This window comes from Helianthus annuus, chromosome 4, assembly GCF_002127325.2.
Source record: "Helianthus annuus cultivar XRQ/B chromosome 4, HanXRQr2.0-SUNRISE, whole genome shotgun sequence".
Taxonomy (NCBI): domain Eukaryota; kingdom Viridiplantae; phylum Streptophyta; class Magnoliopsida; order Asterales; family Asteraceae; genus Helianthus; species Helianthus annuus.
The window spans coordinates 73,402,400-73,415,068 of NC_035436.2; the positions used below are offsets into that span (position 1 = coordinate 73,402,400).

General features: G+C 34.8%; 1 protein-coding gene across 1 annotated transcript in view; it reads left to right on the plus strand.

Annotated features, from left to right (window-relative positions):
• The first annotated feature begins 3,497 nt into the window (after positions 1 to 3,497).
• LOC110933216 (T-complex protein 1 subunit alpha-like) overlaps positions 3,498 to 12,669 on the plus strand; it is a 47,604-nt gene continuing 38,432 nt past the window's right edge. The window contains exons 1-2 of the mRNA XM_035989351.1: positions 3,498 to 3,576; positions 3,662 to 3,726. Of these exons, the coding sequence (XP_035845244.1) occupies positions 3,504 to 3,576; positions 3,662 to 3,726 (138 nt within the window). The 5' untranslated portion in view covers positions 3,498 to 3,503. The remainder of the gene's footprint in view (positions 3,577 to 3,661; positions 3,727 to 12,669) is intronic.

Consider the following 12,669-nt stretch of genomic DNA (forward strand, 5'->3'; position numbering starts at 1 on the left):
TGGCGAGGGTGCGAATGGCCTGATCCCCTCATATGTAAACTACTATTAATACATTAAACCGACTACTTGGGATTGTATATTTGCTGACTCAAACCACTTAGCCGATGGTAACGTCACCTTCAAAATAGGGGCCTACCACTTTTTCGCATTAATAACTTAATTAATTATCTTTCAATATTCCGACCCTTTGAGATTGTATCCTTGCTGACTCAAACCACTGGGTTGAGGGTAACGTTACCTTCAAAAGAGGGGCCAACTACTATAACTAAGATAATCTCTTAAAAAGTCCGAAAGTGCAAAAATCATCAAAGGATACATTAAAGGCGAGTCAGATCCAAGTGATTCATCTTCTATCTGTTTTATTTTATTTTTATTTCTGCATTTTTTAGTTTTTATTTTCATGTTTTGAAATCTTTTCTCAAAAAATTTTAGATTGATTAGACGTTGAGGATAAACTGGTACTAAAAGCTCTTGTGTCCTTGGACGACCTCGGTATATTACCAACGCTATACTACGCTCACGATGGGTGCACTTGACCAAGTGTGTGTTTAGTGTTAGTAGAATATCGTGTTTTATAAATTTAAAACTTGACTAATGTGTAAAATGGGCTTAAAATATCAATAAAAATATATCACGCTTTGCACATACCACCCATCGACCAGGGCATGATTTACAGGGTTAAGCTACCTTACCAACTACTAACTAACTCTGTAATTACTGAAACCTAAACTCATTATGATAGCATTGATGTACCTCTCTAATATGCTTTGTATAAGGGTGAGGCACCTCTTAATTCGTTCTACATAAGGTTGAGCTACCTCTCTGATTTGCTATTTATAGGGTGTGTTAACTCTCTTATTTGCTTTGTATAGGTTTGAAATTAGGCATGTAAACGAATCAAACTTAACGAAGCCTTGTTAAATTTTGTTTCTTTAGCAATAAATTTGTTCATGAACACATATCGAACACAATTTCTTGTTCGTGTTCATTCATTAAGGAATCGAACTTGTTTAAGAATACAGACGAACATATATCGTTTTAATAAATAAAAAACAACATTTTTAATACCAAACATTAGATACATTCACCTTCTTAAGCACTTGATATTATAATCATAAAGATAATAATCCCAAAGAAAGCCACAAGTTAGACATAATAAGCATAAATATAATTATCCCAAATAATGTTTCAAATATCTAAGTTTCTTTTACTGGCCATAAACTAAACTAAACTGAACAAACGCAACCTTTGTTCGTCTTTATTCATTTAATTAATCAAAGGGAATTCATTGTTCATGTTCCTTCATTTAGGAAATTTTAGATTCGAAATTATACTACAATAATAAAACAATCAATTATATTGACGAAATTACCATGCCATTCATTAATCTTTCCGTGCTGAATGACAGCCATTACAGACTCAGTCGGGTTTTTTATATCCAAGAAATCTTTGAACTGTTGGGCGTATTCATTCCATAATGTACAACCCACTATATTACCACTGAAGATGAAAAAAAAAAACAGATGTAAACATGGTTGTTATTACAAAAAAAATTCACATAACTTCAAAATTAACTAAAGCTGAATTACAATAGCAAGTAATCTCCAACATACAATATTTTTTTTAACATACCATGATAGTTGTAATAAATAAGAGAACCCTAACAGCAACTAATACATCTTCATACTTTAAGTGATATATAACAAATAGACAACAATCATTGATAATAAATACCAATCTTGTTACATATAAATAACAATTCTCTTACAAATCTCAAAAATAGAAACAAAAGGGGATAATTGCTTATCTACTTTAAATGATATATGACAAATAGACAACTTGTAATGATTTTGTAATTGTTGGAAAGTTATTGCAAGGAAGACAAATGCATACAAATCATTTTTAATAAATGCAAATCATTTAAATCCCAAACATTTGCATTAATTTCGGATGAATGAACCTACATATATCTAAATATTTGCATCTAAATAATACCAATGAAATCCAAAACATTTGCATCTAAATAATAACAATGAAATTAAAAATGCAAATGATTTTACAGAACATATATCTAATAACGCATACAAAAGAACAAAAATCTAAACAATATTCATGGTGAACAAACTTAAGAAACGAATTGAATCTATGTTCATATATGTTCACAAATATGTTCACATATGTTTATATCACAGAAATATGTTCACAAAAATCTAAACATCTACATTATCAAACAAATATGTTCACATATGTTTATATCACAGAAAAATACTTACTCCACATCTTGGAGTTCAAAGTTGATCCTTTTCCTTTCTTTAGGAACTTTTCCATATATGTCCATATCACTTCATGAAAGGACAGTACCAGCAACATCTGCAATAAAATAAGGACGATCACTTCCCAACCAAAATACAGACCAAATTTAACAAATGTTTCGGAAAAGTTATAAAAAAAGATATCAAAGGGCCCTGGATACCAGCCTGAATCTTACAACCCTGAAATGTAAGAAAAAAACCGTAACATCAAAATACATTACAAAGTTAAAAAAACCTAATATCATAATGTACCCAAACCCTAACTCGAATAAATGAATCTTACAAAGATGATTTGTAGCCTGAATCTTTCAACCGAATCTTACAACACGGAACAATAGTCATGATTTGAAGCCTGGATCTTTCATCCCAGAATACATCACGGAACAATAGTCATGGAAAAGAAAGTTAAAAAGTATATACCTTCTCATCCAGCAAGATCAGTTCCATCCGAAACATTTGCATCCATTTTCTGATGATTCGAGCCTTTAGGTTCCACATATCTTTCGACGGATTGAGATCATCGATGAAACTGAGAGAACAAGTCGATCCAGAAGCTTCAAACATGTCCGATTTTGACATCTCCGTGTGTTATTGATGATGAAGATCTGTAGAGAAAGAAAAAAGAAGAGAGTAATGAAGAAGAAGAAGTTTCGGGGATTTGAAGAGAGATGAGAGATTTAGGTGAAGTGAGAGATGTTAAGAGAAATGTGATGATGATATTCAAAATCATTAAATGCAATAACCTTTCCCCCATGCAATTCAAATTTCCCCCCAATCTACTTATTATTATTTAATTTCGAAAATTACAAACTAAATACAATATCTATTAATCTTTAACATTTTAATTGATATATTTATGACATCATAATATTGATATATTTATGACATCATCAAATCCTATGTGGCATGCCTCTATAATTGACAAGTACCCAAATTTACATCATCCTTACTTCTCCTTTTATAGATAAGTAGATAGATTATGTAAATATAAATATGTTAATAATAAAACTAGGATTAACAAAGAAACGGTCCAACTCGGCCCAGTTCAAAAACCCAATCGGTTAATAAATAAGCCGGAGATAGAAAACCCTCCATAACAAGCAGACATCAAGGGCTCACACACTCACAGTATTAGGGTTCTTCCAAAACTATCATTCTCAGCTTCACATCCCTCAAGAATCACAATCAACAATGGCGATTGGTTCACAGCCGCTTGATATTCTCGGAGATCGTCAATCTAGTCAAGATGTTCGCACTCAAAACAGTAAGTGTTTGTGTTCATCTTTTAAAACCCTAATTTATTCACTCGATAGATAATCACTCAGTTGATCCTTAATGTTTTGGTGCAGTTACTGCTTGTCAATCTGTTTCGAATATTGTCAAGACTTCACTTGGTCCCTTTGGACTCGACAAGGTATTTGTTGTTTTGTTATAACAGATTTAGGTTTTTAGGGTTTTGTATACCGTAGATCTATTATGTCTGTGCTGTAAAAATTGGATAGATTTGAGTATGCACAAAGTTTTTACAAACCCTAAATCAAGATATGTGATTTATGAATTTAACATGACTAGTATTATTTGCCTACCAAAGTTAAGGGATAAAGTTTGTTGTTTTATGTGGTAGATGGCAATATGGTGATGACATTGTCAAAATTTAAAAGATGATGAATTTTTGGTAGCATATGTAGTTAATAGTTTGTGATAAAGTTTGAGGATAGGCAAGTCTGTGATCTTGTGGTTTCGGTCGGGATTTTTATAGTATGCGACGAATGAGGCTGAGCTCACGTACATGTTTCAAAGTATGAGTGTGTTTTGTGAATGCGGTTTAGTAGCGTTTGTCGTTGCTCTTGTGTTTATAAAATGTTATGCTGCAGACTACAGAATCAGTGCATAATAAACATAAACCTTTTGCTTACGAATTAGTGATGGATTAACATTAAGTTGAAGTAAAGGAAACAATAAACCTTTTTCTCTTGTATTGTACATAGTATCCGGTTTCGCTTCTTATAACTCGTTATAGTACTTTGGCAATTGTAATTGCTTCTCTATTTTGTTTTGTTTTTATGCTTCTATTATTATTATTTTCTGATTAAATCAAACCTTGTGAGTGTAACTAATGTAAGCTCATGTTTCAGATGTTGGTCGATGACATTGGGGATGTAACCATCACGAATGATGGTCCTACAATTCACAAGATGTTAGACGTTGAGCATCTAGCTGCCAAGGTTAGACAAAAAAAGTTTATCTTTTTCGTCTTTTGTAGTTTTTTATTTCTTGCTATTTGTCTGTTCAACATGCCATTTTTTTGTATCGTATGATTATATTATAGGTTCTTGTTGAACTGGCCGAGCTCCAAGATAGAGAAGTAGGAGATGGCACTACTTCTGTCGTCATTATAGCAGCTGAATTACTCAAGGTATTAATATACATATTCTAGTAACTACATCTTTGTATTTGCTATTTTTCATAAAAGAATTCGACCCCTGATGTAAAATGTTTATTAATATATTGTTATGATAATTTTGCAGAGAGCAAATGATCTTGTGAAAAATAAGATTCACCCAACATCTGTAATTAGCGGATACAGAGTGAGTGTTAATCAATTCTTCGTCTTCTATATAATATTGTTTTGTTAATTTTTGCTCAAGGGCATGTATATTTTTTTTTGTTTTAATGTTCGTAGCTTGCAATGAGAGAAGCATGCAAATATATTGAAGAGAAGCTCGCGATTAAGGTAATACTATTGTATAGTAATATGTGAAAATGCCGAAAGTACGTCTACAAGAATTGGATTTTCTTACGTTTATGTTGAAGAAGCTATATTATCTTTTGATTATCTTAAGTAGGAGTGTGCACGGTTTAGTTTTATGGTAAAACCAAAACCACAACCAAAATGTTTGGTTTTTGGTTATTGAAAACCGTTTGGTTTTGGTTTTTTTTTTTTGGTTCTAGTAACGGTTCGGTTTTATGGTAAAACCAAAAATGAAACTGAAATTTTTGATTTCCGGTAATTGAAAACCGTTCGGTTTCATTTTTTTCGGTTTTAGCAACGATTCAGTTTTCCGGTTTTTGGAACAAAATTTCGTAAGATTCAAAAAAAAAGTTAAAACCAAGTTTCAAGAATCTTTCTTAGATGTTTACATTTAAGTTATTGTATCTAACCTTTTTAGTTTTTAATTAATATTGTTCACATAAATCTAACCTTCTAATCTATTTTTATGTTTCTCCAAATTTTTTATTAAGACATTTTCTTTTATAATACTTTGAAAATCATTTTAGTTATATCTTAAATTTTGTTATCTTTTAAGCAATGGATAAATCATTTCAAAGATAGATAAACATGTTAATGTTTTTATTATAAATACTCAACATTCAAGATTGAAACTAATAATTCCTATAACCAATATATAACAACCATTAAAAATGATTTTTTTGGTTTTAAAAAATGTAAAACTGTAACTGAACCATAAATTTTGGTTTGGTTTTTTCGGTTTCTTGTGCAATTCTGTTTTTTTGATCAGTTTTTTCGGTGTTCTGCTCGCCGCTAACCTTAAGTATTCTTTCGTTTTTCTTTAGGTTGACAAGCTTGGAAAGGATTCTCTTGTGAATTGTGCAAAGACAAGCATGTCTTCTAAATTGTTATCCGGTGACTCTGACTTTTTCGCAAATCTGGTACGCTTTTATTATTTTTCTAAAGTTTCCAGTTTTGTTTTTTACTTCATCTAAATTGAATAAAATAACAATCACGAGTTACACATCTCATTATGTTGAAGGTGAATATTCTTTATCATTTGTCCGTGGTGTCTTGGCATTACTTTAATGTCTATTTACATCATTCATGTCTCTACGGTCTATATAGAGATATGTTGGCTACCTGGTCGGGGGTAAAGGGAATGGTTTATTAAGGTTCTTGCCTTGTTCAGTGTATAGAACCTGCAAGGACCTGGGTCAAGCTTACTAGGACTTCCTTCAATACCCACTGGTATTGGATGGCGAGGGTGCGAATGGCCTGATCCCCTCATATGTAAACTACTATAAATACATTAAACCGGCTACTTGGGATTGTATCTCTGCTGACTCAAACCACTTAGCCGATGGTAACGTCACCTTCAAATTAGGGGTCTACCACTTTTCGCATTAATAACTTAATTAATTATCTTTCAGACCCTTTGAGATTGTATCCTTGCTGACTCAAACCACTGGGTTGAGGGTAACGTCACCTTCAAAAGAGGGGCCAACTACTATAACTAAGATAATCTCTTAAAAAGTCCGAAAGTGCAAAAATCATCAAAGGATACCTTAAAGGCGAGTCGGATCCAAGTGATTCATCTTGTCTATCTGTTTTATTTTATTTTTATTTCTGCATTTTTTAGTTTTTATTTTCATGTTTTGAAATCTTTTCTCAAAAAATTTTAGATTGATTAGACGTTGAGGATAAACCGGTACTAAAAGCTCTTGTGTCCTTGGACGACCTCGGTATCTTACCAATGCTATACTACGCTCACGATGGGTGCACTTGACCAAGTGTGTGTTTAGTGTTAGTAGAATATCGTGTTTTATAAATTTAAAACTTGACTAATGTGTAAAATGGGCTTAAAATATCAATAAAAATATATCACGCTTTGCACATACCACCTATCGACCAGGGCATGATTATACAGGGTTAAGCTACCTTACCAACTACTAACTAACTCTGTAATTACTGAAACCCTAAACTTGTTACAATATAGTTAGGCTACTTCTCTAATTTTCTTTGTATCGAACCAAAAACCTAAACTCATTATGATAGCACTGATGTACCTCTCTAATATGCTTTGTATAAGGGTGAGGCACCTCTTAACTCGTTCTACATAAGGTTGAGCTACCTCTCTGTTGGGATTGACCCCTACCAGAGGAACAGATAATGTAAAGCCAAAACCGGATCACATCAGTGGACTACCAATAAGCAGCAGTTTACTCTTAGCTCTCCCCTTGACAGTGGTATTCTAACAGCTGATGGACCTTAAGTGCTGCTCAACTACAACAATTGATGAACCAAACACTGATGATATTCCTAAAGACTGTTGAAGACAAACATAGTTGCTCTATCTACTGCTGTGTTCTAAGAACTGCTGAAGACTCAAGCACTGCTCATTCAAAGACTGATCACCTTTTGAAGAAAGCACTGATGTTCAAGTAATCAGTGCTTAGGCTACAATAGTGGAACGTGAAGCAGTAGTTATCTCTAGTTTGTATTATGCTGATTATCAGATGTTGTATATCAGTAGTTTGTATAGAAGAGTGTTTAAAGTTTGTTAGGTCGTTAGATGTCACTATCATGGTGACGTCAGCTGAGGTACATCAGTAGTTTGGTTTGCCTATAAATGGAGCGGTACTCTGTACTGTTACATTTGATTCGTTTTGAGTGAGTTCTCCTCCCCAATTCAATCCTTTCATCTTGTGCAACCAACTCTGGAGTATCAGGCTGAGGGGGAGTTTAGTCTGTAAGCTTGTTGTAATCATTTGCTTTGTATTTTAATCATTTGACTTAATGTGAAGCAATTGTTTATCAAACTATATTCTCCTTTGATTGTGTTTACAAAGTTTGCTACTCATTTCCGCTGCACTTACATCATCACATATGTTTTGAATGTTCATTTTATGCAAACAAACACAATCAAGACAGCCTCAGATCCTAACAATTGGTATCAGAGCTCGGACAGTCAAATTCGATCTAACAATCAATTTGACATAACAGTTCAGCTCAAAAATTCATTGATACTAAGGGATGGTTGTATTCAGTTGAAAGACAGAGTAACGAGTGAATTATGATCAAAATGATTATTCAGAAACTTTGTATATCAACCAAGATGTCATATTACACACAAATCTCACACAACAAGTGTTATCATGCACATGTAACTCATAGTTTTTAGATCTGTAAAGTATCTGGTAAATTATGGGTTAGTTCGATTCTTTCCAAAATTGATTTCAACTGTTGTTTTGATATTTGTGATGTTTTTTCAAAATCTCTCATGTGTTCAAAGGCAGGTTGAAAACCTTCAAAAGGACCAAATCAACCGTGTCCAAAACACATTGAGAAAATAAGGTGTCAAAATAGTCCTAATCATAAGTAAATAAAACATGCTCAAAAATGGTCAGATTTCCCAAAACATTACTTCAAAAGTGATTATGGACAAAGTATGTTCAAAATATAATCTCCCAGTGAGCATTTTTGAACATATGAATAAAAAGGGTAGAAAGGGAAAAAGAAAATGAACAAATCTCAAAGTGTGGCTATCTCAAAACTTTTGTATCCAAAAGGAAAGGAGTATAAGCATAAAACACTCTTGAGGTTACAGTTGGGTAAAACAATGAAGTCATACAACTGTGTGCACTCATCAATGCAGAAATTGTTCAGGTAACAAATGGCATCACCAGTGATAGCTCTTAAAAGTAGGATTTACAATCAATTGTCAAGAAAATGACCCCAAACTATGGTCAAAATAACTTGAGAATAATATGATCATGAACCTAATTGAAAAGTTGTCAGATCCTTTTATTTTTTTCAAAATTTCCTTTAAATTTTTTTAAGGTGTTTTTCTCTAAATAAAACTAGATATGTTTTACCTTTTATAAAATATATTTTGTACTTTTACTCATTTTTTGATAGTAAAAGTTCATCTCTGGTCAGGATGTAATTTCCTTATTTTTGTGTGAAATTACTATCCTTAAAACTGATCAAAAGGAAATGACACTCATATCAAGGTCATGTTAAGCTCAAGTTTGGTTATCACTGATCAAAAATTGATTGCAAATTGATTTTGAACTACTAGACACTCATGTTCTAGTTCAAGTAATTAGACACAAAATGAGTAGGTCTAGTAGAAAAGTTTTCATCATCTGGGATGCTAAACCATTGTCTAAATAATTGAAAATTGGCAAAACCTTGAACAAAATTCCTGTAGATAACTGCTGGCAATTTAATCTTGATAATCTACATCTAAAATGTATTTTGATAAGAATAGCATTTCTGGTACTCAACAGATGATAGATTCCTACATCTGAACAAACAGATGCTAAAATTATCTGTCAGTAGTCAAAACACTGCTGCACAACCAGTTGCTATACAAATTATCCTTATCCTCTGTTGTTCTTAAAATACTGTTGTGCCTCAACATCTGTTTTCTAAAGCCTTTCCACTGCTGAGAGTCAACCTCTGCTTCTACAAAACACTGATGTTTAAAATCTTTGTTTCATCCACTGATACATCCACTGTTTCATTTCATTACCGTTGTAACTACTGATGATTGTTCCATCAGTAGGTGTCAAAACAACTGTCCTCCATTATTCACCATTTCATCAGGGGTTGGCACGTGGTCAGCTTTTAGCCGTCAGATCATTATAACCGCTCTCACATCAGCATTCACCTTTTTCCTAAATAAAACCCTGCCCTAACACCAAAACAGGGTTTTACTGTCGAATTGAATTCCAAAAGTTCTCTTCTCATAGCAGTTTCCCTCTCATAACTCCAAAAATCTTCTTCGATCTTCTTCATCAAAAATGACGAAACCAAAATCGAAAACAAAATCAAAACCATCATCTTCCTCCACAACAGCAGATGCCACTCAAATGGCCGCTGAAACACCGGAGATTCGCTACAAAGCTCCACACAACTATGTAGGTATACTCACAAAACCTACCGATAACCACACCTTCGACTCCATCCTTGACATCCTTTCTGCATCAAAGTACAAAACTTTGATAACAGCAGACGCTCCCATTTATCTTGATACCCAGGGAGTGTTCTGGAAAAATGCCACCCTTGAAAAACAAGGAGATATCATCGCCGCCATCAACTCCTCGATACAGGGTAAGAAGGTACAAATCTCTCCAAAATCCATCTCTGAAATCTTTAAACTCGATGATTTGGAAGGAAAAACCTCATTTACTAAAGACGAGTTAATAAAGGATTTCATGAACAGGGGCTATGCAGAACAACCAAATAGGGATACCCTACAAAAGGGTTACTTCCCTTCTGCACCCAGATTTTTATTCCACACACTACTCATGTGTGTTTCTAATAAAACAACGTCTTTTAATGAGATACCAACAAAAATCCAATGCCTGGGGTATGCAATTTTAAACGATAAAAACTATAATTACACCCAGGAAATATTTGATGATTTGGTAAAGAACGTTGATAATAAGGCATTTCTGCTCTTTCCAAGATTTCTAAGCTACTATTTTGAACAAAAATTTGTAGAGAAAGATGCAGAATTACCCAAACAGGGTGTCTCTTTCAAAATAAACTGTTTAACAATTGAAACATTTTCAAGAATGATGGCACCAATAAAATTAAAAACAAAAATGCCTGAGCAGGTGTTAGAAACTGCCACTGATCCTCAGGCAACCTCTGCTGAGCCCACTGCTCCAGGTGATCAAAGTAGCACACCCACTGCTTTGAAACCCACACCTGCCACCAAAAAGACCAAAAGAAAAACATCCAGAAAACCCACCAAACCCAAATCAAAGGCATCTCTGGAAGATGAGATCCCAGAGACAATGCCAGTGACAGCACAAAAGTCACCAATAACCACTGCTGCTACTTCCTCACAGCAGTTGGAAGAAAGATCTCAAACCCAGCCTAAAACTCCTCCTGCATCCTCACAAAAGGATCAGGTTGTAAGCACAGGGTCACCACAACATGAAGCTCTAGATCCACTCGGATCTATCTTCCACAGTCCTGATCCCAAGGACATGTCTCTTTCAACACCCATACCCTCACCAATCATATTGCCACAATCAATAATACCCATGTTGCATGCAGTTGTTATTGCACAGACACAAACCAGTTCCTCTCAATCACCCACTACTGAGAGTACACCACCACAAGTGACTGGGTCTGTTGCTAATACCTCTGCTATCCCAGCAACAGCTGAGGAGGTTACACCCCCTGAGTTACAAGTAACTCTCGGTGGTAGTTCAAGTGGAGCAGCAACTACAACTGATGGATCAACAGATCTTCAGTTGGACAGTTGTTACATCAATAAGACTCCCTTGAAGGCAATTTCTTCCATGGCAACTTCAGTAACCACCAGTGAGTTAACTTATTAACCACCGGTACCATCAAAGGTTTGTCGGTTGCTGAAGAAAGAAGTCCCCAGTACCAAGAAAAAGGGGCATCAATGGATGATTGTTGGGACTTTGTTCCTAAGTCACACATTGATACAACCACCACTGGTGGGGATTCAGATGATCCTGTTAATTCAGGTGATGATTCAAAATATAATGAATTGACGGCCAGAGTTGAAAACTTGGAATCTTCTGTTGCCGAGATAAAAGATATGGTGCAGCAGCTGTTAGAAGCTCAAAAAGCCCAATCAACTGTTCCTCCTGCTCAAGCATCTGCTCCACAAGCATTTGCTGCAAATGAGCTATGGAATATTTTCCAACCAATGCTTGAAAAACAGCAACAAATGGCTGATAAAAAGCATGCTCTTCAAGTACAAATGCTGACCAACATGGTAGAATCAAGGTTCAAAGACACTCAAGCAGATATCAAAGCTATAAAGGCTAGCATCCAAAAGACTGCCCAGAGTGAAAAAGCTCCATCTACCATCTTCTTCATGGATGCACCCCTGGTAGATAATGCCAAAAAGGGGGAGAAAATCAAGTTGAGAAAGAAAGGTATAGAAGACGGGCTGTACATTGAATCAGAGGAACCCAAAACCTCAAAAACTTCAACACAAACAGCTGATACACCAGTAGTTACAAAAACTACTGTTAGTAGCCAAACAGCTGCCATCTCATCAACACACACACCTCCAACACACACCATCTCAACACAAACCACCACAACTACTGTTACACCACCACCTGTGTCTAAAGCACAAAAACCACCATCAAAACCAAAAACTACCAAACCATCATCACCCCCTGCCAAAAAGCAGAAGACAACAGATGTTACAACATCTGTTGTAATGGCAACAGTGGTTGAAGCACCAGTTGTTTCAACTACTGTTAGTCAACCACTGATCACCACCCAAACAACTGCCACAATAACCCCTGCTCAAAAGCAGAAGACATCTGCTGATACATCAGCAGTTGTAATGACAACAGCAGTTGAGACACCAGTTGTTTCAACAGTTGTTAGTCAACCATCCACCACTGCTCTATCCTTTCCTATATCTCAACCTAAGCTCTTTAGCAGAAAAAGAAAGCCAATCACTGCCAATGAAGGGATACATGATCCAAATGCTGCACAGTATCCACTGGAACTTGAAGCCATTAAAAATGAGATGAAGCAATTTTATACAGAAGAAGATCCCTAAAAAAAAATTATCTTCACTCATAGGCTACATAGCACCAGAAGATA